The 25,356-nt window shown below is 42.9% G+C and overlaps 1 protein-coding gene and 1 long non-coding RNA gene across 3 annotated transcripts in view; both read left to right on the forward strand.

The window, feature by feature from the left end:
• The window catches only part of LOC114045107, a 29,984-nt gene extending 27,488 nt beyond the window's left edge, over window positions 1-2,496 (forward strand). The window contains exon 3 of the long non-coding RNA XR_003569342.1: window positions 2,114-2,496. This is a non-coding gene — a long non-coding RNA (uncharacterized LOC114045107). The remainder of the gene's footprint in view (window positions 1-2,113) is intronic.
• A 5,102-nt stretch (window positions 2,497-7,598) lies between these two features.
• On the forward strand, window positions 7,599-20,694 carry PDIK1L (PDLIM1 interacting kinase 1 like). 2 transcript variants are annotated; one of them, XM_027864932.1, is made up of 3 exons: window positions 7,599-7,690; window positions 12,148-12,449; window positions 17,006-20,694. In XM_027864932.1, the coding sequence occupies exons 2-3, from the start codon at window positions 12,165-12,167 to the stop codon at window positions 17,744-17,746; spliced, it is 1,026 nt and encodes a 341-aa protein (XP_027720733.1). In that variant the 5' UTR covers window positions 7,599-7,690; window positions 12,148-12,164; the 3' UTR covers window positions 17,747-20,694. The 2 variants fall into 2 exon arrangements, with proteins under 2 accessions (XP_027720733.1, XP_027720732.1); XM_027864931.1 differs by lacking the exon at window positions 7,599-7,690 and adding an exon at window positions 8,205-8,292.
• The last annotated feature ends 4,662 nt before the right edge of the window (window positions 20,695-25,356 follow it).

Below are 25,356 nucleotides of genomic sequence, written 5' to 3' on the forward strand. Positions count from 1 at the left end.
TCCGATACCATAACTTGTTCAGCCATTCCCCAGTTTGTGGACACTCCCTCAGATTGCTATGCTTTGCCACCTCAAAAAGAGCTATAAATATTTTGGTACATCCTTAGAATTATTTTGCTTAGGGTTAATCCCTCCTTTAATCTGCCTTCCTCTAATTCCATCTCCCCCTTCTTCCCTTTTCCTGTTGAGTGGTGTGTTTTTGTACCCAGCTCATGTTCTCTCTCTCTCTCTCTCTCTCTCTCTCTCTCTCTTTCTCCCGTTTGACCAGGTCAGGTGAGAGTAAGGTTAACATATCAGCTGCCCCCCTCCCCCCCACCCCGCTTGTCTCAGATGGCTACTTGCACACCTGATTGTGTGAGATGATGTACCCTAACTTTCATTTCTCTCCCCAATCCCCCCATATATTCCTCTTCCCCTCTCTTTCTATTCTTCTCTTATGACCATCAAAACATAACAGAACAACTCTCAGGCCTTGCCTGCTTAGACTCCCTCTTTGACGACAGATGATAATAGAAGAGGATTCAGAGGGGACACATGTATCATTTCCCCATATTTGAATGCATAGTTTATCTTTATTTAGTCCTTAGTTTGTTCATTCATGTTTACCATTTTCAAAGTCCTAGTCCCAACTCCAGTGTCAAGTCAACAAGCATTTATTAAGCACCTACTACATGCCAGGCACCGTGCTCAGTACTGAGGATACAAAGAAAGGCAAAAGACAGTCCTTAAGGAGCTCACATTCTAATGGAGAAGACAATATGCAAACTACATTAGATATAAGAAACACGAAGGATAAATTGGAGATCATTTCTGAAGGAAGGTGCTAGCATTAAGGGAGATCATGAGATATGTGAGAATATCAGTGGGCTGCCTTGGTATCATCTCCTTCTTGCTCCTACCTCCTACTCCATTGAATATCACTTCCCTTTAAACAACATGGCCTTCTCATAGGCACTTTCCCATAAATATTCCAAAAAAAAAGGGCCCATTGCTTTCAACATTGACTGCCTCATCTAATTCTTCTATGAAACCCTGTTAGTCCCAGGAAACTGATTCTTCAAAGCCTGCAGTTTTTATCATGTCAAATATTTAAATGGATCTGTGTTCTTACCTAGTTGTCCCTTCCAGTGATGCAGAAGACAACTCATCCTTATGGTATCAGTTTGTCCCAGAGGATCTACCCAACATTCTAGAGTTCTTTCCCACTTTTTCCTGACACCACTAGGATAGCAATGGAGCACTCCGTGGTTCACTTGTCACCCCTCACTCTTGCCATGTGATGAGCCCATTGGGCTTTCCTTTCCTGTATTTCCTTGATGATTTCTCTTACTTTTATGCTTTTTTGAAATTTCCTTGTCAGTTATATGTTGCAGCCTGTTCATATCCAGGATTGCATCTCTTCGTTGCCCTGTGTGTCACTGATATCCATTTTCAATACTTTGGAGACAGCTGTGTTACATGTCTTACAGACATGCCATAATGCTGATAGAATATTGCTATTAAAAAGACAGGTCTTTGCTTTTGGTGGATGCTTGGGGTCATTAATGAAGCTTTGCAATTTCCTGAGGGCAGCCAAGACCATTCTCTTGTTTAATTCTGAGTTCAACCCTTTGTCCATCTATCCTGGAAATACATCAAGCCTTAGATACCAAGGCTGGGCCAACAAAGCCTCGAGTATGGGGCCTCTCCTTGCTCTCAAACCTAGTATGTGGTTTGGGGAACCTGGCTTCTGGTGGGAAGAGGTTCCCTTTTCTCATATTCATTGCCTCTTAAATCTCCCTCCTTCCTCCCAGCATCCTGGTATGATTTAATTATAGTAATTTAGATTGTGGCTTACAAGTCTAGGATTTCCCCAAAAGGGAGAAAGTAAAAAAAAATAGTACTCAACATATAATATGAATGAGGTATAAGATATGCAATATGTTCCTACCCACACACAAAAAGGTTCAACATTAAAAAAAAAATCTCATAAGCATGCATTAACAGAATAGGATTCAATAACCCAATTTGTAAAACCATCCGTACAGTATGTTGGGAAGATCACCCTTATGTTTTATCAGACCATAAAGCAGTCTGTGAGACTGCTGAATAGACATTTTACATTTTTCCTCAGGTTCACTTCAAACAGAATCTTCCCTGAACTTTGCTCAGCTAATTCCATGGTCAACTGCTCCTGCACCTGTCACAACCCACCACTACGGCTCCAAGCCAGCTCCAATCCCAACTCAAGGACTCTGGACCTTTCATACTGGCCAGGAAGCTGAGGAACCTGGACGGATCCATCTTGGGGTACTCATTCACCTAAGATCAGGAAAAAAACAAACAGCAAAAGGGTAAAGGCCCCATGCAAGCTTACCTAGTTAAGTCCACACTCCAGGTAGGGACTGGAGGCTGGGTTGTCATCATACAAGAGTAGAAAAAGATATGATCTTTCCCACCTTGAACTGGAGTCACATGTCCCACTTGGAGAGCTGAAGCTGACAGGACCTCAGTCAGAAGCTGACTCCTCTTTTTTCTTTTTTAGTTTTATTGATTTTTTTTTTTACTTTACATTTAGGTTACTTTGAGAAGTTTCTCATAACAAAGTAAAACAGGTCTACAAAACTAATAATACAAATTATTTCAGACCTTATCTGAAAGGTCACATAACATTTTACAATGGTAGCACTGACACACACACACACACACACACACACACACACACACACGCCTATTTTTAAAATTTTATTTTAAACATTTGAAAATTTTTTAAATTCCAAATTCTCCCTTCCTCCTACCCTTCTTTTCCCCACTGAGAAGGCAAACAACATGATATCAATTATACATGTGAAGTCATGCAAAATACATTTCCATATTAGCCATGTTTTTTTTTAAAAGGCAAGAAAAATAAAGTGAAAAAACATACTTCAATCTGCACTCAGATTCCATCATTTCTCTCTATGAAGGCAGACAGCATTTTTCATCATGGGTTCTTTGAAATTATCTTGGATCATTGTGTTGGTCAGAGTAGCTAAATCTTTCACAGTTGATTGTCAGATCATTATTACAATATTGCTATTATTGTGTACAACATCCTCCTGGTTCTGCTCACTTGACTTTGCATTAGTTCCCACGTTTTTCTAAAGCCATCCTGCTCATCATTTCTTATAGCGCAGTAGTATTCCATCATAATCATATACCACAACATGTTCAGCCATTTCTCAATTGATGGGCATCCCCTTAATTTCCAATTCTTTGCTACCACAAAAAGAGCTGTTGTGAATTTTTTTGTACATATAGGTCCTTTTCCCTTTTCTTTGAAGGATACAGACCTAGCAACAAGCAATATCGCTCTGTCAAAGGGTATGAACGGTTTTATAGCCCTTTGGGCATAGTTCAAAATTGTTTTCCAGAATGGCTAGATCAGTTCACAACTCCACCAACTGCATATTAGTGTCCACATCCTCTCCAACATTTAACATTTTCCTTTCACTACGTTACCCAATTTAGTAGATGGGAGATGATGCCTCAGAGTTGTTTTAATTTGCCTATCTCTAATCAGTAATGATTTAGGATATTTTTTCATAGGATTATTGACAGCTTTTATTTCTTCTTCTGAAAAAATGCCTATACATATACATATATGGATATATATACACATACATATATCTTAATAAAGTAGGGAAAAATGTTCTGTATACCCTTCAGTATTTCTTTATCTTCTGTGCATTTTGGAAAAATGCTTTATTCATGAGTTTGGAGGAAGGGAATATATCCCTACCCATTAACTTTACCAGTTGGTGGTATAGTGGATAGAGCACTGGGCCTGGAGTCAAGAAACTTGGGAGTTCAAATCCAGCCTCAGATGCTTACTAGCTGAGCAGTTAAACAACAATCCTTTCCTAAAACCACTGGCACCAGGGTACAAAGCAAGAAGACCTCGGTGGAGGGCTTGCATTGGCAGGCAGAGCACAGCCGGGTCTGGAGCTGGTTAGATATAGGGGGCTATTAGATATAGAGGGCTAGGCAAGTCTGCATTTGTTCAGGAAGATTCAGCCCCAAAGTGGGTGGCCATTCCAAAGAAGAGTGGGGTAACTTCCTCAGGGACTATGGGCATGTATTCTACAGGGAGCTGGTCCATGTGGGGAGAAGTAGGGCGGCAGTAGTGGTGGGGCAGATGACATGACAAGAAGAAGGTGGGAACCAGTGAGGGAGAGATAACTCAGAAAGTGCTGATCTGGAAAAAGGAAGGAAAGGGGGACAAGGGATCATAGACTACCCATAGGCCTCTTGCTGTTACATAACAAATACTTTTTTCAAGAATTTCTAGGAATTGGTAATGGCAACTACTGAATAACCACCAAAAATTTTTTAAAAATGAAACTGATTCTACTTTGATGGACAGAAAAAAAACTATTGATATGCAAGTCATCCTAAAGCAGTTGTCAGACTACTGACTTGTTAGAGCAAAGATCAGAATGAGTAACCAGTTGGACTAATAATGAGAAAAATGAAATTGAAACAACTCAATCCTGAAGTATTTAAATGTGTGATTGATGGGTTGAGGGAAATGGGTAATGGATAGCAGGAATGACAGATTATAATAATTTCATACAGAGGTTTAATAGATGTAAATCAAATGGCATAAAAAAGAGCGAGAGCCTTAAAAACTCCTTAATTAGCAAATCCTTGACTTTCTTGTCAAGCACAGAGAGATGGTGACCAAAGGCAGCACTGATTAAAATATAAATTCTTTTGTAAAACCTTACAGAGGAGATGGATGATTACTGGTAAATGTTTAACAGCTGGCTAGGCATTGGAGGTGGGGCCGTACCCAGAGGCTGCCATACTTTTAAGTTTAATATACACTAGTAAGGTTTTCTTCATCATTTTCTTAAGTCCAGACAATCCACAAAACAATAAATCAAGCCCAGATTGTTTTGTTTAGCAATTTACTGATTTTCCAACTGTAAATGCTCATGCTAAAAATTAAACTATTGGCTCTCCAGTTTAAACGGGCACCAGTATACTCTTGAATTGTTTATGAGCAGTATTGCCCCGTGAGTCAGAGAGAAACTGTGGAAAGTAAAATCAAAGAAGTTTAAAGAAAGCTCAGCAACAGATCCAACTATAATTGGTCATCTCAGGGACATTTAAAACTGGAAGGAAGACAACATTCAGGAGAAAATGGAAAAGATCTGCAAGTATTTTTATTGTTCAGTTATTTCATTCATTTCCGACTCTTTGTGACCCCATTTGGGGTTTTCTTGGAAAAGATACTGAAGTGCTTTGCCATTTCTTTCTCCAGCTCATTTTACAGATGAGGAAACTGAGACAGAGTGAAGTGACTTGCTCAGGATCACACAGCTAGTAAGTGTCTTAGGCCAGATTTGAACTCATGAAGATGAATCTTCTTGATTTCAGGCCCAGTGCTCTATCTACTTCACCTAGCTACTCTAGTTTTCATATATAACAACCACCAAAGTGCTGATAACACTCTGAGGATGGCTCAAAAGTATTTCTTGGATGATTGTCTGACTTCATCTATGAATAAAAAGAAGCTCTGGCTCTCAGGACAGTGACTTTTTTTTTTACATTTAATTTTTTTTCAATTACGTATAAACAAAATTTTTTAACATTTTTAAAATTTGAGTTCCAAATTCTTCTTCCCTCCCTTCCTTGAGAAAACAATTTGATACACATTATACATGTGCAGTCATGCAAAACATTTCCATATTAGCCATGCTGCCAAAGAAAATGAAGACCAAAAAAACCCAAAACCCAACAAGAATAATAAAGAAAGTTAAAAAAGTATGCTTCGATCTGCATTCAGATTTCATCAATTTTTTCTCTGGAGGTGGACAGCATTTTTCATCATAAGTCTTTCAGAATAAGACAGTAACTTGTACAGAAAGGGATCTTGAGGGCTAAATGTTGCTTAGAGAAATTTAATCCATCTCCCTCGGGTAGATGTCAATCAATCAATCAACATTTATTAAAAGTTTGCAAGATGCCAGGCATTGTGCTAAACTCTGGACTCTACAAATAAAGAGCAATACTTGGGGGAAGGCAAAATATGAGCCAGCGTATCTATACAAGATGAAGAGAGAAGACATGCTAAACATACAAGGGCAGATGCGAAATGCCCCCCATAACCTTTGACTGACTACCTTTTGGGGTCTGTGAGAAGCCAAGATAATGGCTTTGGACTTTACTATTATTGGTCTCTAGAGGGCTGAAGGATTGCCTTCTTACACTTTCCTCTCCCCTACTTAGTCTTTGATCCAGTGACACAGCCTCTTTGCTGTTCCTCCTACAAGATGCCCCATCTCCTGACCACACTTTCCCTGTTTTCCCCATGCCTGGAATTTTCTCCCTCCTCATCTTCACCTTTCTTCCCTGGCTTCCTTCAAGTCTCAGCTAAAATTCTACCTTCTGCAGAAGTCTTTCTTAGTCCCCCTAACCCAGGTAGGGCCTTCCCTCTGAAAACACCTCCAACTTCACCCTGTCTGTATTGTTTTCACATAACATAGCTAGCTTTTGTATAGCAATTTAAACTTTGCAAAGCATTTCACAAATATCATGTCGCTGTTTGGTCATTTCCTCCTTAGACTATAAACTCCTTGAGGACAAGGATCGATTTTGCCTTTCTTTGTTATTTTCAGAGGTTAGCACAGTGCCTAGCACACAGTAAGAGCTTAAAAAATGCTTGTTGACTTGACACTGTGGCAGTCTGTTAGTTCCTGGGTAATGAATGACTTACTGTTGGTCCTTGGTTAATGTATTGACTATTGGTTCCTATGCAGCTGAAGCTTTTACCAGCTGGTTAATAGAATGGCTATTGGTTCTACTGATTTCTGATTGATAGAATGGTCGTTGGCTATGTCTGCTGGCTCTTGACTTATGAGTGAGTGTTGGAATGACTGTCAAGAATCAGCTAAAATCCCTTCTCCAAGAAACCTTTCCTGATCCCTCTTCAAGCTGGTGCCTCCTCTCAACTCCAAAATCTACAATTATCCTGTCTATATCACGTTAGCAACATAGATGTTTGCACTTTGTCCTTCACTTGGATGGTGAGCTCCTTGACAGCAGACTTCCTTTGTATTCCCACCACCTAGCACAGTGCCTGGCACACAGTAGGTCCAAGTAATTCTCGGAGGTGGAGCACGGTGCCTGGCACGTAGTAAGCGTTTAGCAAACGTTAGCTGAGTGACTGATGCACGCTCCAGACCCACGCCAGGTGCGCAAAGCGGTGCCTGCACTCCCCGGACGCGCCCACGAGACAAGCCGCTCGGGCAAGGAGGGAAGCCCGGGCCGGGCTAGCCCAGACGCCCCGCTGCAATGCCGAGGGTCCCTCCGGGCCCCCAAAGCCGGGAGAACAATGAGGTCCCTGCTTCTTTAAGGGAGATACCAACGCACAGCCGGGGGGAGGGGCAGGGGTCAGGAGAACGGATTTTCCCAGACGGAACGCACCGTACTCCCAGACCCGGGCCTCCCGCCGGTGCCTCCGGCAGCGAGCTCGGGTGAGCAAGGCCCAGTGACAAAGGGCGCTCTCCTCCCAGCGGGGCGGATGCCGGTTCTTCCAGGCCGGGGCCGCGCCTTTCCCCGGGGCCCCCTTCTTCCAAGCCCCGCAGGCGCCCGCACCCCGCCGAAGAGGAAAATGCAAAAGGCATCTGACTGGGGCGAACGCTGCAAAAAAGCCAGCCGCACGGTAGGTGCCCGGACGGGGACGGGCCAGACGGCGCTGCCCTTGGCTCTGCGAGCGGGACGAGGCTGGGTCCGGCCGTCCTCCCGGGGCGATCCGCCGGCTCCGGAGGCCGGTGGGAAATAGCCTCCGAGCAGAGGAGGCGATGAAGCCCCGCGGGTGGCCTCCCTCTCCTCCGCTCCGGCCCAGGCCCAGCCACCCCTGTGGGGAAAGGCTCGAGTGGTGCGTTCCTCAGCGCGTGCACAGCAACGGTCTCCGGCTTGCGAGGCCCAGCTGGAAGCCGGAGCCTCGCGCCGGCGGAGTGCGACTGCCGCGAGGGCTCTTTGAATCCAAGAGGAAGCAGGGAGGCGGGGATAGGGCGCCGGGCGCGCGCCTGCCCAATAAGGGAAGCCGCTAGGAGGGCGCTCGCCCAATGAGGGCAGGCGCTCGTGCGGCCAAAGCGGGAGGGTGGGGGGAGGAGAGGTTGGGTCCTCGAGCTGGGAAAGGGGGTGTGTCCGCACGCGGGGGCGCGCGCCGGCCTCGGACTGGCTGTGGCGGCGGCGCGAGGAACCCGATAATGGCGGCCTGCAGAGCCCGGGAGAAGGAGAGGCGGCGGCGGCGACCCTGAGGTAAGGCAGCCGTCCGGACCGGGGAGGGAGCCCTTGCCTTCCGCCTCCTGGGTCCGCCCACCTGGGCTGCCGTGGGCGCCCCGGGGCCTGGGCCAGTGCCCGGCCCCCCTCAGGCGGCCCGTTGCCCTGTTCCCGGCCCGCCTGAGGGGAGCGAGGGCCCTGGCTCTTCCCTGCCCCACACCTGACCTGACAGCCCGGCGGCCTCGGGCCAGGGAGCGCAGTGCAGCTCCTCACCCCTCCCCCGCCGAAGCAGCCCCGGGTCCGAGAGGCCCGCGTGACCTTGGGCCTCAGTTTCCCGCGCTGTTAAAGAAGTGGGGCGGCGGTCGCACTCGGGAGTCGGTCAGGCCCCTCCCCAACTGCTAACCCAGCTCTGCGTTCTGAGGGTGCTCCCTGCACTGACATTCTGGGTTCGGAGGCCCAGCTGACTCCGGCGTTCAGTGCTCCGCGGTCTCTCCCCCAGCCCCGACATTCCACGCTGTCTCGCCTCCGCCCCACTCCCGGGGACGCTTCGGGACCCCCGAGTTTGCCCTCCTGTCACTGGAGTTGCACGGAGGGGGAGGGGAGGGAAGGACCGGGCGCGTTGGCCAATGAGCGGGGCCCGGAGTCGGCGGAGTACGGAAACGGCGTCCTCACCCGGGCAGGTGCCTGCCTGCCTGTCCGCCTGCCCGGCGAGGCGCTGGCCAGCGTCCACCGTGCGGAGCCCCGCGAATCCGGCCCTGGCGTGGCGACGGCCCATGCGATGACCCGCCGGGGTCTGGACAGAGTCCCGGGACGTGCGCCTCCTCCTCGGGCAAGTTAGGGCGCCTGTGCCTGCGTGCGTGCGTGCACCCCGTGCGCCCCTTCTCGCTCCCCCTCCCGGGTGGTCGTGAAGATCGTAGAGATACTAGGCGTAAAGCTATGGATCTTCTGTTAAAGGCCACTTGATGTCCCCCCCTGCTGTTAGCCCGAGGCTTTTCCTCGGCTGGGGATCCCCAGTTTACCCTGTCTGTAGCTTGTTTGCACAGTGTTTCGTGTCGTCTTTCCCCAATAGACTGTGAACTCCTAGAGAGCAGGTGCTGTCGTTTTGCCTTTTCTTTGTATCCTGAATGCTTATCTGACTTGATTATGATTAGATAATGGAACTTCTTAGTTAATTGACACGGATGTTTTAAGTTGTGGTTGATAAGTAGGAGCTTAATAAATGCTTTGACAAGTAACTGAATGCATTTTATAGCCACTGCATTTTCTATTTTACTTCATTAAGTGAGGATTAATAATAAACTTATATTTACATAGCACACTATAGTTCATTTGTTAGCACATGGCGGGTGCTTAACAAATGCTTGTCTTGAATTGGCTTATGATCAGGTAAAGGAATTTCAGAGTTAATCACCGTTTTAGGTTGTGGTTATAGCACATAGTAGGTGCTTAATAAACGTTTTTGAGGACTGACTGAAAGCATTTTATAACCACTGTTTTTTCTATTTTATCCCATGAAGTGAGGATTAATAATAAAGATGTTTACATAGAACTTTACAGTTAACTGTGTTCTTTAGCACTGATTAAGAGATTCTATATAATTCAGTGTTTGGGTATTCTATAACTACTTATTGCAAAAATGTCAACACTCCTCAATTTATGCTAAATACAAACAGCTACCTTTTGTAGAAGTAAAGGGATTGTGCACTCACTAATAACAATATGATGTAGTGGAAATAGCCCTAGAAGATCTCAAGTTCAAATTCTGGTGGCTTCATTTGTACCATCCTGTCATCGTGAAGAAGTTACTTTGACTTTTTGGAATGTCATTTTCCTCATCTTTAAAATGAGGGTTTGGACTAAGATCTTTTACAACCCTAAACCCTGTGACCTTGGTTAGTCATGTAAACGTGATTAGATTCTTTCCAGTTCTAAATCTGTGTCGAAAAGAAGAAACTGAAGATCAGAGAGGGGAAGGGACTTGCCGGGTGGTTTGTGGCCCAGCAGGAATTGCAACCCAGCCCTTCTGAAGCCAAAGCCCGAGTTCTTTTCTTGACTCTGGGTAATAGGTTAACATTTGACATGGCAATAACAACAAACAAAGGGTTTGGGATTGCTTGTTGACTGTTTAACATCTTCAAAGGAATAGAGAAGCAAGTCCCAAGTGGATTTATAGGTAATCCAGAAGAGGAGTAGAAACTGCGTAGTGTGAGAAGAAATTCCTGTATCAGGTTACTTTAGCACTAAACTAGAAAGGAAAAATAGGAATTTGAAGGGCTTGTGGAAGATCAGATTGTATGGGAAGAGTTAAATTCTGGGACTTGAGCTCTGTTCTCAATAATCTCCTACTTCTTCCTTGATGTTTTCTACATTCATGTTGTCTGCTACCTACTTTCCAAACCACATCCAGGGACTGTTTATTGCTGTCATAGGATTGTCATAGGATCATAGAGTTAGAAAGGGTATTTTAGAGGCCATTAATGTTTAAACCTCTCATTTTACAATGAGGAAACTGAGGCACAGAGACATTAAATGACTTGCTTAGGGTCACATAGCTCTTAAATATATGAGATAGGATAAATACCCAGGTCCAGTGCCCTTTCTCCCATGACATGCTGCCTCAGGTGAAGTATCTACAGGCTAAGCAGAGAAAGTACAAATCCATATTACTTATCTGCTTAGCGTCTGTCCTTAAAGTTTGTTGGAAACTTCTGCAATTCATTTTTTAGTAGTGTTTTCGTTATTTCATCACTCAAGAATCTCAATGGAGTGTTCCTGCCTTTGCCTTCAAATGATTGGTCAAGTAGAATTCCAAAGACTTATTACAGGCTTTCTTATTTCAAATTAATGCTATGTTGCCAAAAATGCCCTAAAATAAATATTTATCTTTCAATAGAAAAAGATGGGGAGATGTATTGTTTTTCATGATCCCCAGCTTTCAGTTTAAAGGGGAATAGTTCTCACTCCTCTCTCAAAACAAGATTTTCACTTTTTTAAGGGCAGGAATCACACAAAAAATATCAGAAAAACTGGAAATCAAATTGACTTCTCCACAGCTACTGTCTTTGTTCCTGGACAATGAAAACAATCGAGTTTCAATGCCATGAATAGTCAGTTTCACTTTCAGACCCTGAAGCAAAAGTTAATTGTGCTTCTAACACTTCAGGCTTGGGAGGGGGAGGGGGAGGGAAGCTGGGGAGTAAATTACAGCTTCCTGAGTAATAGATGGTATAGTAGAAAGAGCAGTGGACCAGAGTCTCAACTTCACCAGTTATTATTGTGTGGCCTAGGACAAGTCATTTTCTACCTCTGACCCAAAGTTTCTTCATCTGTAAAAAAGGGGATAATGATACAAGGTTGTTATAAGGAGCAAATGGAAATTATTCAAAGTGCTTTTCATTATGAAAATGCAACATATTATTTTTCTTTAGTAGTCTTGAGGAATGGCTGTTTCTTTTGGCAATCAGTAATTAAGTTTCAACTCATTACTCTTACTGTTAATATCATTTTGCTATTACAAATCAGGACATTCAGATTTATAGAAAGAGCAATGAATTTGGAGTCTGGAGCCTGGGGTTTGAGTATACCAACACTAGTTCTGTGACATCAGACAAACCACTTACCCCTCTCTGGGCCTCAGTTTCTCCATCTATAAAATGGTGATATAAAATACCTCAGAGAAGGTTGGCAAGAATAAAATATGTAGATGATATATGAAGTGCTTTATAAATGTTTAAAATGCTATATAAATGTCCACTAGCCTTAACTCCTACATGTAGGAGTTATTGATATTTTCGGGCACAGTAGTATGGTTATATGCTATAATTAAATAATGAAAAGAAAAGCTGACCTGAAAATATTGTTGAGTTGATGAGAGCCCTCTGTTGTTTTTTCCAGAAACCTTGACATTGAAGATGGTGAGTAGCCAGCCAAAGTACGATCTAATACGGGAGGTTGGCCGAGGCAGTTATGGTGTGGTGTATGAAGCAGTCATCAGAAAGACTTCTGCTCGTGTCGCTGTGAAGAAGATTCGATGCCATGCCCCTGAGAATGTTGAGCTAGCTCTTCGTGAATTCTGGGCCCTTAGTAGTATCAAGAGCCAGCATCCCAATGTGATTCACTTGGAGGAATGCATTTTACAAAAAGATGGCATGGTGCAGAAGATGTCTCATGGCTCCAACTCATCTCTTTATTTACAGGTAGGTATGAAGGTCTCCACTCAAACTATATTCCAAGGCCATATCCCGGCCTTGAGCTGAGATTGGAACAGAACTGAGCTGTGTTCTCAAAGACTCTGCCATCCAAGCCCTGAAGACTTTGAGGACTTTGAGGATGAGCTCCTCCATCGTCTGTGGGGTCTGTTGTCCAAGGCCAGCCCTGCTAATTGCAGAGAGGCTTATCACTGTCCCTGGTGTGATGAATCTCATTTCTTAAAGACAGTACTGAAGCATAGAGGGTTTTGATAAGCAGTACTGGAGGGGATACACCTCCTCCCCCAAGAAAATCACAAATCCTATAGTTGAAAAGGTGAACGAGAATGAGGGGAATAAAAGGCTAAGAGGAATGTCTCCATTTAAATACAGGTGTCTTTATAGTTTGGAATAGGCAAGTAGGGATGTGCCAAGAATTCATTAGCTGTTTAAAAACACTGTTCTATTTAAACCTGTGATGCAGACACCTAAGAATAACTTAGCCACCTGCTGTCCCATAGTACTTGCCAACCTGTACCAGATAAGAGCTAACTGAGTGCTCAGCAGGTCCACTCTTTGGGAAGCTGCATTGGTGAGTTGGGAGTAGCTGAAAAGGGAAAGGCTCCAGCAAGCAGTAGCCCCAGCTCTAGGAAATTGGGCACTCTTGATTTGTGTCACTAATTTAAACATAAACCTTATCATTTCAGAGAGTTAATGGAATCCTAAGTTTAATGAATTCTGTACAGCCTTAAGCCAGAATTTTCTCTTTAATAGTGGGAAGGGTCATATGAACACACAATCAAAGAGCAGAAAAAGATTTATAAGCTGATATATGTCAGAGGTCAAAACCTCACTGCAGCTTGTCACTTGCCAAATAGCTGCAAGAATTAATGGAGGCACTGATAGTTAAGACTCAAAGAATGCTCTCCTGAGGCTAAGGGTCCTGGGGAGGGGAAAGTGATTTCTTTTGTAAACTGAGTGCTTAGGATTTTGTCAGTAAATGCCGAATTTACTGCCTGTGTGCAAATGGCTCACTGAAAAATCTAAAGAGAAAAACAAACACATTCACTGGTGTAAATAGAAACTTGCAGGTCTTATTGTATGGTTATCAGATGGTAGAATATTAATCCAGAGAAGTAAATTTCCCTTTTAGCTAAATGCATGGGGGTCTGAAATTTTTTCTTAGAAGATAATTAATTAATAAAGAAAAACACCTGCTTAAATCTCCTACCTCCATGTCTTTTCACAGGTGGTTCCGATGTTTGGAATTCACTCCTACCTTCTAGAATTCCTATCTTCTCAGACACTTCTAACTGTGTGACCCTTGGCAAGTCACTTAGCCTGCATTTACCTCAGTTTTCTCTACTGTAAATTGAGCATAATAATAGTACTTCCCTCCCAGGGTTATTGTGAGCTCAAATGAGATATTTGTAAAGTGCCCACATCATAGACATTATATAAATGTCCTTCCCTTCCTTTCCTCTCTTCTTTTGAAGCACAACTCAGGTGCCACCTCCTATGAGCAACCTTTCCTGATTCTCTTCTCTCCCTGTACCCTCCACATTAGCACTGAAGAGAGACTTTGTATTGACTTATTTGTGTACATGGTATATACCCTTAGAGGGCAGGACATTATTTTTTTTGTCTGTCTTCATCTCCTACCAAAGGACTTTGCCCATGTTAAGTGTTTATTGAATTGAATTAGTCACTATCCTAGAACTATACTGATTATGTAGGCTGGGTATTGTACTTCTCAGGCAGAAAGTATTGGAAGCATACTTGTCAGCTTCCCATGTGTGGGTAGAGACAGATTGAACCTTGCAGTACGTTGTAAAGATCAATAGATTCATTTTCTTCTGGACTATAAAATGAAAAACATTTCAAACAAAAGACCATTCCTAGTACCACGAAGTCCAAATCTAGCTGTGTTATAGTAGAAAGTGTATTAGATTTAGAGGAGACAAAGCTTTAGATCCTAACTCGGCCATTTAGGAAGTAAGCAAGCCGCTGTTCCTCTGAGCTCAAGGAACAGGCAACTTCACAGTGATCGCTTCTAACCAAGGGAGTTTGCCTTTGGGCAATGAGGGCCCAGAGTTAGAATGTGAAATCAGAAGAGAAGTTGGACCTTGAGTTTTAGTCTTGGCAGAGCCATGGGTGATGACAATACAGCTGGGAAGGGGAAGTGAATCAGCATTTACATAGTGCCTGCTATGTGCCGGGCACAGTGCTGAACGATTTACAAATCAGATCTCCTTGCATGAACTCTACCTTTCTTCCTATTGGTTTTATCTTTCTCTCTGTGGTATTTGCAGGAAAACATATGCAAGACTATTTATGAAGACTACCTTTTAAAGAGGAAATTTTTACACAAGTAGGTAGAGATTTGACTAGATGCTTTGTAAGGTCCTTTCCACTCAAGATTTTGTGATTTCATACTGTACTTACCTCATCTACAGAATCCTATTTTGGGGATGGAGTGGTAGCTCCCATTTTCTACAGGAGCAAAGAAGATTAAAATTCTCCATCTCTCAGCTCTGGGCAGTTTTGCTCCCATGCCTAGAATGCTCTCTCTCCCTTGCACTCTAACTACTGACCTTTAAGTTCTAACTAAAATCCCATCTTTCACAAGAAGCCTTCCCCTACCCCCTCTTAATTCTAGTACCTTCCCTTTCTTAATTATTTCCTATTTATCTTGTATATTGTTTAGTTGTGTCCTACTCTTTATGACCCCATTTGGTGTTTTCTTGGCAGAGATAACTAGAGTGGTTTGCCATTTCCTTCTCCAACTCATTTTACAGATGGTGAAACTGAGGCAAACAAGGTTAAGTGACTTGCCCAGTAAGTGTCTGAGGCTGTATTTGAACTCAGGTCTTCCTGACTCCAGGTCACTACGCCACCTAACTGCCCTGTATGTAGCTGTATGTGTATATGTATATATGTATACATACACACACACACACACACACACACACACACACACACACACACACACGCTGTCTCCTTTGTTATATTGTAAGCTTCTTGAGGACAAGGATTATTTTTTGCCTCTTCCCCCCAGCACTTAGTATGGTACCTAATATGTAGTAGGCACTTAATAAATGTTGATTCATTGATTGAGACCATATTTGTTTAAAAAAAAAAGTGGCAGTATATTTATAGGTGAAATGGTCAGTTCACTCGCCTGAACTCCTTAACTTTCTCCCTGTTCCTTTCCTAATCAATATATATATTTTTGAAGAACAACATAGAACATTTTTGTTCAGATGTGTTCTGGGAGCAAAATGTGAAGCAGTCATAGAGTACAGTGGTGTTCTTTCATACTGCCCCCTATCTCCTCTCCCCAGGCTAAATATGGGTCTAGTTTGTTAGGTGGCACAGTAGGTAGAGAGACCACTGGACTTGGGTTTAAGTGTTTAAATCCTGCCTCACGTACTGGCTGTGTGACCCTGGGCAAGTACCTCAACCTCTGCCTGACTCAGTTTCCTTGACTGTAAAATGGGGACAATGATAACATCCACCTTCCAGGGCTCCTGTGAGGAGGGTTAAATGAGCTAACAGATGGAAGGAGCTTTGGAAACCTTGGCACTCTTATAGATCATTTAGTCCAACTTTATGTTTTATAGATGGGGAAACAAAGGAAGCTAAGGTAAATTTTTTTTTGTTTTTGTTTTTTAGACCAAGGTGCTGGATATTATATAAAAATAACTAATTCATCCTATATCTAAGAAAAAATTTACAGGCTCAGATCATTTTATTTTAATTTTTAATACATTTGATTTTTTAAAAAATATATTTAAAAACTATTCAGTGAGCCTGTAGGCAAAATGACAGAATGTTTACATTTTGCCTTTGGAACATGATAGTAATAAAATGTCAGAACTAGAATGAAACCAAAGGGACCATATAGGATAGTCTTCTGGTTGTCTAGGTGATGAGAAGGTGATGAGAAGACCAGTGACATGCTTAAGACCTCCCAGCTAAGACCACACAGCTAGTAAGTGGCAGGACCAGAATACAAACCCAAATATTTTAACTCTTGGGTCTGGTGTTCTTTCCATTATACCACACTGCTGTCCGGCTTCATTTGCCTTATCAGTGAGTTCATGAACACTTTATTGCTATAACAGGTAACTTTAGGGGAAAGCACTCTTAGAAGTTGCATAGTGTATGGGGAGTACAGTGTTTGATTATATAGTATTTCCTAAGCAGGTCTTCTGCCTTAACTGGCAGTCTCCTACCAAGTGTAATTTCTGAAACTCAAGTTTTCTAGAAAGCTGTTTGCTGAGTGAGTGGGGTTCAGCACCAGTAAAGGGCAGAAATGTGCCAGCCAGTTACCTTTACCTCTTGGCTTAGAGTGATTTGGTCTGTGCTCATTAAGGAAAAAATGCACTATGTTGGAACATGGACATTTGAAATTAGGCATATGTGAAAAAGCTAAACTTGTCAGAATTCATTAGGCTTCTTTGTAAATGAAAATTTTGAAATTTATTATTAACTCTTTTCCTGTCACAGAAATGTGTATCCTGTGCAAAAGATGACTGAAATATTTGTTCCCCTAATTATAGCTTGTAGAGACTTCACTGAAAGGAGAAATTGCTTTTGATCCCAGAAGCGCCTATTACCTGTGGTTCGTGATGGATTTCTGTGATGGAGGCGACATGAATGAGTACCTGTTATCCCGGAAACCCAATCGGAAAACCAACACAAGCTTCATGCTTCAGCTCAGCAGCGCTCTGGCTTTCTTACACAAGAATCAGATTATCCACCGTGACCTCAAGCCTGATAATATCCTGATTTCTCAAAGCCGATTGGATACAAGTGACTTGGAACCCACACTCAAAGTGGCTGATTTTGGTTTGAGTAAAGTTTGTTCTGCCTCTGGGCAGAACCCAGAAGAACCCGTCAGTGTAAATAAATGCTTCCTTTCCACTGCATGCGGAACAGATTTCTACATGGCTCCTGAGGTTTGGGAGGGACATTACACAGCCAAAGCAGATATCTTCGCTCTGGGGATTATCATCTGGGCCATGCTGGAAAGGATCACCTTCATAGACACAGAGACCAAAAAGGAGCTCTTGGGGAGTTATGTGAAACAAGGAACTGAGATTGTGCCTGTGGGAGAGGCCCTTTTGGAAAATCCCAAGATGGAACTGCTCATCCCTGTGAAGAAGAAGTCCATGAATGGTAGAATGAAACAGCTAATTAAAGAAATGTTGGCTGCAAACCCTCAGGATCGTCCCGACGCATTTGAGCTAGAACTTAGATTAGTCCAAATTGCTTTTAAAGATAGTGGCTGGGATACGTGACACACGGATTGCTAGGAAACCCCTTGGATGACATGCTGCTTCTGTCTGAACAGGGATGCAACATTTTGTGGCAGAAAAAAAAGGAATACATAAGGCTAAACCCATACCTAGAGGGTTTAGATTTTACTGTGGTTTGTTTTTTTTTTAAGGTTTCTTAAGTCTGAGTCAGCCATTTTGTTAGTATGTTTTAAATGTGTATTACCAATGTGTGTGTAAATTTTTAAAATGACCATTGGTAGAAATTTGACAGGAAAATTCTGTAAGAGCCAAGAAAAGATGAGAGTCCAGCTTTTCTGGGATTATGTCGCAAGTATTTTAGACATTCCTTGTCAGTATTAGGAACTTCCATAGAAACAGTGGTTTACATGCTGGTCATGCAAACTGTGAGGCTTTGTAAAGTAAACATATATGTATATATTTATGTATATGTAAGTATGTGAATGTGTGCATTTTGCATTCCATATGAAGAAAATGCCACTTCTGTTTAAATTATTTGATGTGGGTTTGGGTGTTTGGGATTTGCTGGTGAATTCAGTGGTGGAAAAATAAATAAGACACTTCCCCCCAACTTTCTCCCAATGATGAAATTGTGCTAAGTTTTTATATTTGTATTATGAGACTCTTTTTAAGCACCATTTTGGAGGGTCTAAGACTGTCCTAACTTGGACATAAAAGAACATCCAAGCTATAAACAACATGCAAAGCTGTTGAGATAGATTTAAGCTGAATTCTCACAATCCAGTACCCTGTAGCTGAAGGAGTTAATTACAGCATGGTGCTGTCATGTGGTAGCAGGCTGGCAAGGTCATTAATCATTCAATCCTACACTCTTTTAGGTAACTAGGCACTCAATTAACCAATTAGGCCACAGCATCAGGACGTGTCTGTACCTGTTGCATCTACAGTCTGGTATAAACTTGAATACAGGATTGTTGTAGTTCTGGAAACTTGGCATTAATGAAGTTTCGGTATTGGGGTCTGTGACTTCTGGGGTCTGGAGAAGTTGTCTAAGTTTTAAAATGTTGAGGTGGAAGCCCGAACAAGCCCTATTGTCTGGTTTGCCTGCCCTGATATGGTCTCTTGTTGAATCACTGGAGTCCCTTCCATTTTGGCACTGATGCTGTTTTCTGTTGTTTAATTTGAGACTGTGATAGCATCGATATGGTTGTCTTAATGTTGATCACCTTTTTCTAACATGGGAGATAATGTGCATACAATTTAGCAAGCAGATGAAATGTTGTGGCATCAGCTGCATCCTTCACATGAGGAAACTGACCTCTTTGGTACAGTCATTTTGCTGTGCCTGAAGCAACAACTATTAGGATTCTTTGAGGAGTTGGTTTGATTTTTATAACCCTGGATTGTTGTTTCCGATTTGTTTTCCTGCAAGGTCAGTCAGTTAGTTAACATCTAATGAAGGAGAGCTTCCTGAAACCGAACTTTAGGTTAGCCTTCTGGGACATTATAACTGAGTTGACCTTTATAGAGCATTTGGATCCTTGGGTAAAAAGTCAGTCATGTTAGAGTAATGAAAATCATTGATGTTTTTGTCTCTTCTTGGTTGTTTTAGCTTCTGAAAGTTTAAATGTTGCCATTCTTTTTTTTTCTATTTATAGTCCAAAGTATAAGAGTAGTGGGCTCTAAGCTAGAGATTAAAAAGAAAAATTTGAGTGACTTGGCTTTGAAAGATTGAAGCTGAATAGTTTCATTGAAATAAAACCACTTTACTAGGTTCTTTGAAGCTGATAAATGCAGGGTTTTAAACATACTTTTAGAAAATAAAATAAAGCATTGGAAGTTGAAGATGGAAATACACTGGATCCATCACAATAGTGATTCTTTCACAATACTAATCACAATGTTTGGAATAGCACAGAGACAACTCTACCCTTCCAATGTGGCTTAAGTCATTAGGAGGGGAAGAGTGGAGTAATATTGTCTCACCAAAGAACAACCAGGTACCTTAGCATGGAGCCCAAGGTGATCAGTCAGGGATCCATTTTTATTTGCTCATTTGTTCTTTGTGCTAGTATCCAATTTTTTCTGAAGATGTGGTTTTTTGGTTGTGCCTGACTAAAAGTCATTAATGATGATCACTTTTGGAAGACTTTTTTGTAAAATGGAGCTTCTTTTCAGGATATCATTTTTGGGATTTTTTCAAGATCTTGTCTAAGTTTCAAAACATTTCTTTCCATTATGTAGGCAAAATGATGATTAAAGTCTAGGTCATTCTTCACTTAAAAAGCACTGTGCCCAGCATTATGATTAAGCTGATTATCTTAGTGCTGACATGACATTTAGTCACAGGCCTTTTTGCCCAAGAATAAGGAAAAAAAACCAAAAATCCCAAACTGAGTACTTCAGAATTCCTGCAAGTATACCCAAGAAAACAACAAAAAAGACCAGGTAGGAATTTTAGCTGTTTAATTGGACTCTAAGGTAAATGCATTTTATGAGGAGTCACTGCGATTTTTAAAGACCAAATGTTTCAAATAAGTTTCTTAACTGCAGTGGCAGAGATGTTAACTTAAATCAATTAAAGTATGGAGTCTTACAAGTTAGCTTTGCACTTGTTATCATGTAGTGAGACTGGGCCACTGTAGATTCTTGGTGCTAAGGGACACTTTGTCATTATGATGAAGTGGGTGTTAACAGTCAGAGAGTAGCACACTGAATAGTTCTGGTGGCCTGTTCTTTGTGTTTATTGTAAGATGTTATATCAATAAAACTATTGTAGCAGCTACAAAATAATTCACCAGCATGACACATGGTCAAAAAAAAAGTCATCAGCACTTCAAAAATGAAACAAACTTTTGCAATTTTCTTTTAATATTGTCAAATATATTTTATGAAGAATTTATAAAAGGGGTGGGAAATGATTGTAATTTATTGTTCATGACAGTTTTTTAAATAAAGTCTGAATTTCAACAAAAACTTGTGAAAATGCTGGCTTGCCTTTCCCTGTCCAAAGGTGCTTTGGTTACCTCTGAGGACTGTTGTTACAGGGAGTATTTCTATTGAATCTGCAGTGTACCAAACATTTTACAGACACCTCATTAGATCCTCCCTGCTGCTCTGGGATGATAGTGATGAAAGTAGTCTTATCCCTATTCTGTAGGTGAGAAAATTAAATGAGTGCCAGATAGGTGAATCCAAGGGAACTTAGCTATTAAGCGATGGAGCTGGAAGCTGACGGAGGTATTCTGAGAAACAAATTATCCCAAGAATACATTGAAAAGCTTCAGTACTCACTCACATAGTGCCCTGAGAACAATAGGTTAAAGTGTTTAGTCTTGCTATGCTGCCTATATGTTGTCAAAGGAAATTATGTTGTCTGAGATGAAAGGATTTCCCCTTTTCTTCCTTGGCTTTTAGGCTGAAAGCTTTCCAGACACAGCATTGAAAATAGACTTTCTCCTCTAAACTGAGACGATGGCTTCCTATGTGTGAGATTCAATAAACCATCTGGCCAATTTTTCTTTTTTCATCGATGGGATAAAGTAGCACATCCTTTCCACAAGGAAATATATAGTACATAGAGATAATTGGTGAGCTGATGGAAATACCTAGGGAAGAACTACATATCTGATGTAGTGATTAGAGCAGGAAAGCCAACGTGAGGCACGGTGGCATCTCTTTCTAACCACCACTTTCTGGTGTGACCTTTGTGGGCCTTTGCTTTCTCATGCAGAAGTGAGCAACGAGACAATAAAAGTGATTGTTGTTCAGTCACGTCTGACTTTTCAGCACCCTTTTTTGGCAGTATTTTCTTGACGAAGGTATTGGAGTGGTTTTCCAGCTCATTTTATGAATGAGGAACTGAGGCAAACAGGGTTAAATGATTTGCCCAGGATCATATAGCTAGTAAGTGAAGCTAGATCTGAACTTGGGTCTTCATGACTCCAGGCCCCAAACTCTGTCCGCTGCATTATCTAGCTGCCCGAAGCAAGGGGAAGATAGGAGGATGGTAGCCAAAACCCAAAAGGTATGTAAAATAGAGATTAGATTTGTTCTTCTGGGCACATGATGGTAGAACAGGGACAGGATGTGTCAAAGCTGCAAAGAGACAAATTGAGGTTTGACCTAAGGAAACTTAACAATAAAACTGACCCAAAGTCGAGTGAAGTGGGCTGACTGCACCTTCCCTATATATCTGCAAGCAAAGGCTGGAGGACCCCTTGTCCAGTGTGGTGGCCCCATTGGGGGTCCTTCTAACTGACATTATTTGAATCTGTGAAAGTCGAAAGGAGTCGAAAAGAGTCTGAGGACTTTTAGTGAGGCAACACATTGTGGAAAGAGGCCTATGTTTGAATCCGTCCGAATTCTGCCACTTAATAGCTATTTGGTCTCAAACAAGTCACAGTATTTCTTAACCTCAATTTCCACACTTGCAAGATGGGGGAGAAGGGGAGGTATGATAACATGTAGCAGCTACCTTCCAGGGCTCTTGTCAGTCAATAAACATTTATGAAGCACCTACTATGTGCTAAGCCCAGTGCCAAATGCAGGAGATTCAAAGAAAAATAAAAAACAGTCCCTGCCCTTGAGAAGCTAATAGTCATGTACAAACAAGCTATGTATAGGATAAATAGGAAATAACAAACAGAGGGAAGGCACTAGAATTAAGGGGCATCAGGAGAGGTTTGCTGTAGAAGGTAGAAGTTTAGCCAAGACTTGAAGGAAGCCAGGGAAGTGGAGGTGAGGTGGGGTTTTCCGGGCATAAGGGATAGCCAGTGAAAATGCCCAGAGCTGAGAGATGGAGTGTCTGGTTCATGGATCAACTAGGGGGCCAGTGGCACTGGGTCAAAAAGTATGTGACGGAGTGTAGGTGGGGGTGTGTAAGAAGACTGAAAAGGTTGGGAGGCAGGGGAGAACGATTTTGAATGCCTAACAGAGGCATCAATTTACGTTGATCCTAGAGGTGACAGGGAGCCATTGGAGTTTATTGAATTGAGGGGAGCAATGGCAGGGGGTGAGGTGACAGCCAGACCTGGGCTTCAGGAAGAACACTTTGACAATTGAGTTGGGAGAGACCTGAGGCGGGCAGACCCACCAGCAAGCTATTGCAATAGACCAGGCTTGAAGAGATAAAGCAGGGTGGGGGCAGTAGCAGAGGACCCGCTGGCTTACCAACTGTGTGGTCTTAGGCCTCTCTGAACCTTGTTTCCACAGCTGTAAGATGGAGGGTTGGGGGAGTGTAGCAGCTATTTTCTAGGGTTATTGTGAAGAAAGTGCTTTCAAAATCTCTAAGTACTATACACATGTGTTTATATATCCAGCATTCTCATTTTAAAGATGAAGAAACGGACACCGGGATTTGTTACGTGACTCTTCCAACGTCATACAGTGTTAGTGTCAGAGCTGGCACCAGACGTCCTTTTGTACTCTGCTGGCCTGCGAGCTGAGAAGACAGGACTCATTGAAAAAGACCCTGATGTTGGGAAAGATTGAAAGCAAAAGGAAAAAAGGGATGGCAGAAGATGAGACGGGTGGATAATGTCATGGAAGCAAGGAACGTGAGCTCGGACAGTTTTGAGAGACTGTTGTTCGTCCTTCATTCTCCAAGAGGACCATGACATCAGGAAAGTGATGCCATGACTTGCAAGTGAATTGAACTTAAGTGAGAGAGGGCTGTGCAGTCACCAGCCTCTGTCCTCTGGGGCCATCTGGGTCCAGTGGCCAGATACAGATCAGGACGACTGGAGGTGGCCTGTTTAGAGAGATAGTGGAGAATAGAAGGGCTTGGTATCCATGGGGTCATGAAGAGTCACACGTAACTGAGCAACAAGCCTGCCAATACCTGTAAGAGTTTATATCCAAATTAACATGAACCTGATGAATATAAAATATGAAGGTGAACACAAACTATACGATGAACATTTATGTCCCTTTTCAAGGAGTTCCACATGAGAGGTGTTGGGTTCTTAACGAGATTTCTTAATTGTAAAATGTTTCCAGAAGCATCATGGTGAAGGTGGAGGGACGTCTGGATTTTAGTTCCCTTACAGCTCTGACATTCCAGGTTATTCTATATTCTAAGGTCACTTCCACCCCAACTATCTATGGTTCTGTGGTGGAACTCTTTGGCCCTGGCTCCCGAATTAGTGTTCACCTTCAGGGAAGTGCTGGGGAGTTTGCTTAATCTGTGCCTCAGCTTGGCACCGTATTTAACAAGAGGACTTGCTTAAGCCTTTATCTTTCACCTCGTGGTAAGGAACTCGAGTTGTTTGGGGCTGGTCTTTAAATTCGAATATAGCTTTTTTGAATCAGCCAATCAGAGGCGTTCTCTAAAACACAGTGTAATGATAGACAGTTGCTTGTGGTTACAAAGCTGACTCCTGTTTGGGAGAACCTGCGGTGGTGGCGGCCACGCCCTTGGCGGGAGGGGCAGCTGGGGGAGGAAGGCTGAAGTGCATCTTTTAAAGTCACCCCTTTTCCTTAGCAATGTTTTTCCATTGGCTCCAGGAGGCTTCTGCGCAGGTATCCGAGTGGTTGACCTCTGCACTGCTCCCTTTTCCTGTTTTGCATGTTTAGTTAACTTCCCACTTGGCAGAAACTATGCAAAGCAGTTTTGTTGACAAAAGCATAGAACTTTAAAAGCTCCATTTGTAACGTGTTCCAGTTTTGCTATTACAACGTTTTCTCAGAATAAATATTGAGCCTGCAAGGGTTGGAGGGTGCTAAGAGGTCATCTGGTTAACCTCCCCTGACAGAAAAGGAAACAGGCCCAGGACTGTGAGGCAACTCACCCAAAGTCACATAGCTAATTAGTGGCCTGGTGGTGGCCAGAACCAAGCCATCCTCCAAATTCTGGAAGCTGACGAGCAAGGTGCAAATAGAGGGGTCCAGGAAGCCTCTTCATTATATAGGATATCTATATATACCAATATTTCCAATGGCACGGCACTGAACAGAGGGGCTAGGGATGAGTTGTATCAGTAGGACAAGTTGGGGTCAGAATGCCCCAAGGACTCCTCCTCTGGTAGGCAGCTCTCACTGTCTAGGGTCAGATGTCAACTGATCAGATCTCTTGGGTTTTCGGCTACTTTCCAGCCAGATCAGAAACTCATTTGGGCCCTAATCCAGCTGTTAGAGCAGACAGGATTTTTAGACAAAGCAAGGCCTGCCTGGTGGTTGTTTTGCCTCCTTGCAAAAGCCCCAGTCTCCAACCCTGGGGCTGCCGCATCGACACAGCATCTTCTGTAGTGACATTTAATTCTTTCTTCTCTACCCGGGACAAAGGAGCAGATTGACCTCTGTGGGCTATCCTGAACATTACATTCCTTTGGCAGAGGGGGAGCAGTTAAATGCTTACTTAGATGGAGCTCCAGCTCACCTGGCTCACCTCTCAGAATGTGCCAGACTCCTCCCCCACCTTCACCCCTGCCGGAGAAAAGACTTAATAGAATCTTAGAACATTGGATATTCGAGCTGGGAGGGCCCCTAGAACAGAGAATGTCAGAGCTGGGAGAGACCTTAGAACAGAGAATGTCAGAGCTGGGAGAGACCTTAGAACACAGAATGTCAGAGCTGGGAGGGCCCTTAGAACACAGAATATCAGAGCTGGGAGGACTCTTGGAGATCTTCCAGAGCAGAAACTGTTTTGGTTT

The sequence above is a fragment of the Vombatus ursinus genome, unplaced genomic scaffold, assembly GCF_900497805.2.
Source record: "Vombatus ursinus unplaced genomic scaffold, bare-nosed wombat genome assembly UNPS02014777.1, whole genome shotgun sequence".
NCBI classification, from domain to species: Eukaryota; Metazoa; Chordata; class Mammalia; order Diprotodontia; family Vombatidae; genus Vombatus; species Vombatus ursinus.